The sequence below is a fragment of the Lactuca sativa genome, chromosome 7 (genome assembly GCF_002870075.4).
Source record: "Lactuca sativa cultivar Salinas chromosome 7, Lsat_Salinas_v11, whole genome shotgun sequence".
Lineage (NCBI taxonomy): Eukaryota > Viridiplantae > Streptophyta > Magnoliopsida > Asterales > Asteraceae > Lactuca > Lactuca sativa.
This window is the reverse complement of record NC_056629.2, coordinates 134,367,608-134,372,623: the sequence shown is the minus strand read 5'-3', so window position 1 is coordinate 134,372,623 and position 5,016 is coordinate 134,367,608. Positions and strand designations below refer to the sequence as shown.

The following is a 5,016-nucleotide window of genomic DNA, read 5'->3' as shown; positions in this document are numbered from 1 at the left end:
TTCATCCCCTTCTTAGGGACGATTTCTAACCTTCTTTGGGTTTGTGAAATTGACCATTCTCCTAGTTATTTTTATTCCTCTATTTGGTGTCATTGGGTGTGATAGCATTAGAGGGATTTTGGTTTGGATCCTTTCATCCTAGCAACTTCATGGAGGTTCAAGATCTCAAGTTTTGGTGTCATTGGGTGTGATAGCATTAGAGGGATTTTGGTTTGGATCCTTTCATCCTAGCAACTTCATGGAGGTTCAAGATCTCAAGCGTGGAGATCAAGGGCTACATAAGAGGTATGTTTTATTATGTTTTAGTTTTCTAGGGTTGATGTAATTAGCATGAAGCCATAGATCCATAGGATGCATGTACACTTAGGTATATCGTTGTTTCGATTTTTCCGCTGCCTAGTTTTAGAGTGTATTTGATGCGTAGAAAACCCAGCAGTGGTATTAGAGACATTGGTTCATGGTTACTTTCACCCTAGATCCATGTTTTCTGTAAAAACTTGTTTGAAATTGAATGGTAGAAGAATAATTAAAAATTTTGTAATGTGTTAAAACCTCAGTCATAGCTCACGACTTGAACTAGGAGTTCATGCCATGAGCTCAACAGAATTAGGGTTTTGGATTTTTTGCCATTTTTTCGAATATGTAGCTTTGATAAACATGGATAAATACCTAATTTAAATTGTTTTTGAATCTGGAAAATTGATAAATATTATTTAAATATGTTTATTTGAATTTGAATATTTATTTGATAATTGATAAATAGTATTTAAATATGTTTATTTGAATTTGAATATTTATTGATATATATTATTTAAATGTGTTTATTTAAATTTGAATATTTATCTATTATTTGAATAGTGAATTTACATATTTAATATTTTTATAAAAGAGATTTATAAATTTGAATATTACACCCTTATGATTTATTAATTGTTACATTGCATCCTCGCAATTAATTAGAATTAATAATAGACAAGTAAATTTAAAGAGTTTTAAATTTACCTCTAGTATTTATATATATTAGAATTGTGTCTACTATATGTATAAGAAAGTTACAACATGCGCCCTCGCGTGTTTAAACATTGACATTGTCAGTCTTACCTCGACTAGGCTCACCCGTTCTAATTTAAGGGTTTAAGGAGGTCTCTTTGATTCCTAATGAGGTCGGTTTTTAATATGCTTCGCGCTTACCACCCTCACCGCCCTATTGCATTTTGAGAATGGAGTTACCGAAAGGGTTTGATAGTGATAATGGTCAATCTAAAATTAGTCTAAATACAAGTATAAAACAAAAATCCCATTTTATTAATAGAATCTGAGTTTATATTATCCATGAAAATTTTACGTTCTCTTTATATTATGTTGGTGGAGCTCGTGTGGTTAACCGATACATCAATCTAGAATATAGTTGAGAATGATATGGAACTCGCGAATCTCAAGCGTAACTAGAGCTGGGGACCATGCAATTTTGTATGGTTAATTCTCAATCTATTTAATGTGAATCTTATGTTATCCATAAAAGTTGCACATTCTCTTTATAACTTGTTGATGGAGCTCGCGTGGTTAACCGACATGTCAATTTGAGAGTATAGGTAGAGAATGATGTGGAACTCGCGAATCTCAAGCGTAACTTGAGCCGGGGACCATGCGATTTTGTACGGTCGATTCACCATCTGTTCAGTGATCCGCGACGACCCCTTCATTGAATTAGAGATGAATATCATCCGAGATTAACATGCGATTGATAGTCAATGAATCTCAAAGATCTAGGAGTTTCATAGTGATCGAAATTGGCAAAGGGCTTTGCCTACGTAAATAACTTTATGGTGTGTTTACGGCATCCCTTTACACATCATGGAGCCAAATATGGATCCTAGCCTTCTAAAATAATTTAGGGTGATTATTTTATAAGGATAAGTAAAAAACTATAATGGAATTTTATTAAATGATATCGAAAACCTTATCCACTAAAATCTACTGCTATAAAACCTTTGAAAGGATTAGCTAAGAGGATGATCAATCTTGTCAATTTCGTAGTTTGGTAATAGTTCTCATAAACGAAAGGAAAGATCATGCCTTTGTTAAAGCTCTTCCTAGGTTACTTCAAACATTGCATTCTAAATTGTTAGAAAGAGCAATTATCAAATGTACGTTGTAAATTGACATATTAAAGTAAAATGGAATTTCCTTGAGTTAGGAGTTGACTATGGTTAGTCGACTAGCTAACATGTACATATGATCAGTTCATTCTGATTTTGATATAAAAAACTTGGAATGTCCATTAAGGAGTTGTGTAGCATGTTGAGGTTTCCTTTTGGAACTAGCATGGCCAATCATGGAAACTCATACTTCAAAACACTCCCATATTTGATTATCATGAATAGAAGTGTCAAGAAGAAGAAAGCCAATTGCCCATGGTTTAAAAGGCGATTGGTATACCTAATCTAGGCCCTAATACCTAGGACAAAGGAAGGCTTATTCTAAGACATGTTCTGATAGCTTCTTGTTTCTATAACAAGAAAAGAACTAAGAAATAAAACTTGCCCAAATGTATATTTGAGGTGAATGGACTGGAACATGAAGAAGTTAAATTTGATCATGGATCACGAGCCCGTGCTACTTTCGATTGGATCAAAAGATAACTAGTTCTTCCATGTTTGTTAAATATATGGATTTATAATGTCATCAAAACATTACTTCTAAACCTTGAGTGTTTTGCTAAGGATTAGTGCTGACATTTGCAAGACTGTGCAGTCACTAAAATAAGGTAAGAAGACTAAAACATGGAGAAGATAATTTGATCATGTATGCCAAGCCCTTGCTACATTCATAGGATCAAAAGATAACTCTTTTCAAAATGTTTAGTCTATGGTATTATAATTGAAAGTGTTTATACTATGATTCATGAGATAGTTCTGACTTATTTATATGTGGAGCATTCTAACATGTTAAAAGAAAGTCATGAAATCTATGAAGCTAGTATAGTAACAATAGATCAAAATTGATTCGAACATTTGAATAAGGTGTATTATTGTGAATATCTGTTGATGTTAATTCAACTAATGGATCGTTCAGATTGACCATAATAGGTACTTATTCAAATACATCCAAATGTTTGGGTGAAATGTGTTTGTGGAATCATAGTATTAGATACATAAATGACAAATGCATTGCCAAGTATCCAGTTGGATCAGATTTTGGATATCATTTGACCTCGAGCCTTATGATAAATGCAAATCTTGTTTATCAAGATAGATGATGAATGCGTCACTGGGTGATGTGAGTATCTGTTGGAATTAGTTCACACTAATGGACCATTCATATTAACCACAATATATAGTGAGAACAACTTCGTATGAATGTGAGTCTGGAGCCTCTCAGGTGTTCAGAGCTCTCAATCCTAAATATTACCATTCTCCATTCCATAATGGAGATGTGTGTGTATAAGAAACAGTATATTGATAAAAAATTTCCAAAATCAAAAGAGCGATTGGGTTGAAAAAAAAGTAAAGGATTTCTAATCATCTTGTTATCCTATAATGAAAACGAACATAAATATTGAAATTGAAATGGAAAAAGAGAGGCTAGAGAATATGTTGATAAGTTTATCTGTATCCGAGGTATCTATTCGGTTTGTACTATAATACCTTGTTTTGACTGTATCGCACTATGTATCATTTGATAACCCCCAAAATCCTCTACCTTTCATTTAAATAGAATTTCAAATGGAGAAATTCCAAAGCTATTTAGGGCTACATAGATCTCAACAACACCACTTCTTATATCCACTTATCTTTCAGGAGTATATTTATGTACTTGCTCATGATCATGGTTTAACTAGATCGATTTTGTTGGAAAATGCAGGTTATGACAATAAATCCAGCTTACTAATTGTGAAACGTTTAATCAATCGAATGTATCAACAGAATCATTTGATTCTTTCGGTTAATAATTCTAAATAGACTCCATTTTTGGGGCACAACAAGAATTTTTATTCGCAAGTAATGTCCGAGGTCTCTTCAATCATTATGGAAATTCCATTGTCTCTGCGATTAATATCTTACCTAGAAAGGAAAGGGGTAGTCAAATCCGATAATTTACGATCAATTCATTCAATATTTTCTTTTTTAGAGGACAACTTTTGACATTTAAATTATGTATTAGATATACTAATACCTTACCCAGCCCATCTGGAAATCTTGGTTCAGGCTCTTCGCTATTGGATAAAAGATGCTTCCTCTTTGCATTTATTAAGATTCTTTCTCCATGAGTGTCATAATTGGGATAGTCTGATTACTTCAAATTCAAAGAAAGCCAGTTCTTCTTTTTCAAAAAGAAATCACAAACTATTCTTCTTCCTATATACTTCTCATTTATGTGAATATGAATCCGGCTTCCTCTTTCTCCGTAACCAATCTTCTCACTTACGATCAACATCTTCTGGAGCCCTTATTGAACGAATATATTTCTATGGAAAAATAGATCATCTTGCAGAAGTCTTTGCCTGGGCTTTTCAAGCGAATTTATGGTTGTTCAAAGATCCTTTCATGCATTATGTTAGGTATCAAGGAAAATCCATTCTTGGTTCAAAAGGGACGTTTCTTTTGATGAATAAATGGAAATATTACTTTGTCAATTTCTGGAAATCTTATTTTTACCTGTGGTCTCAACCAGGAAGGATTTATATAAACCAATTATCCAATCATTGGATTCTAGTGGAGAAATGTATTATATAACAGTAAAACAATTATTCAGTAAAACAATTATTTCAGAAAGAAAGAGAATTGGGTCCTACGTTAATTCCATATATGGATTAATCACTACATATATTGAAGATAGAAGCTAATATAGTATACCAACTTTATTAGAAAGTAAAGTACAACTTTATACACTACTATAACACTAATAGAGAGTATGGTAAGAAATTTCTTACCATACTCTCGGATCTCATAGAATACCGCTCATTATAGCCCGTTGATTTCATTTAAAACGCAAAAAAATAATTCTTTTGATTTG

The 5,016-nt window shown here is 32.6% G+C and overlaps 1 protein-coding gene across 1 annotated transcript; it reads left to right on the top strand.

The window, feature by feature from the left end:
• Positions 1 to 3,402: 3,402 nt before the first annotated feature.
• On the top strand, positions 3,403 to 4,736 carry LOC122195139 (maturase K-like). Its single transcript, XM_042896660.2, is given in 1 exon segment — positions 3,403 to 4,736. A coding segment is annotated over 1 exon segment (1,011 nt). The 5' UTR covers positions 3,403 to 3,725.
• Positions 4,737 to 5,016: the final 280 nt, after the last annotated feature.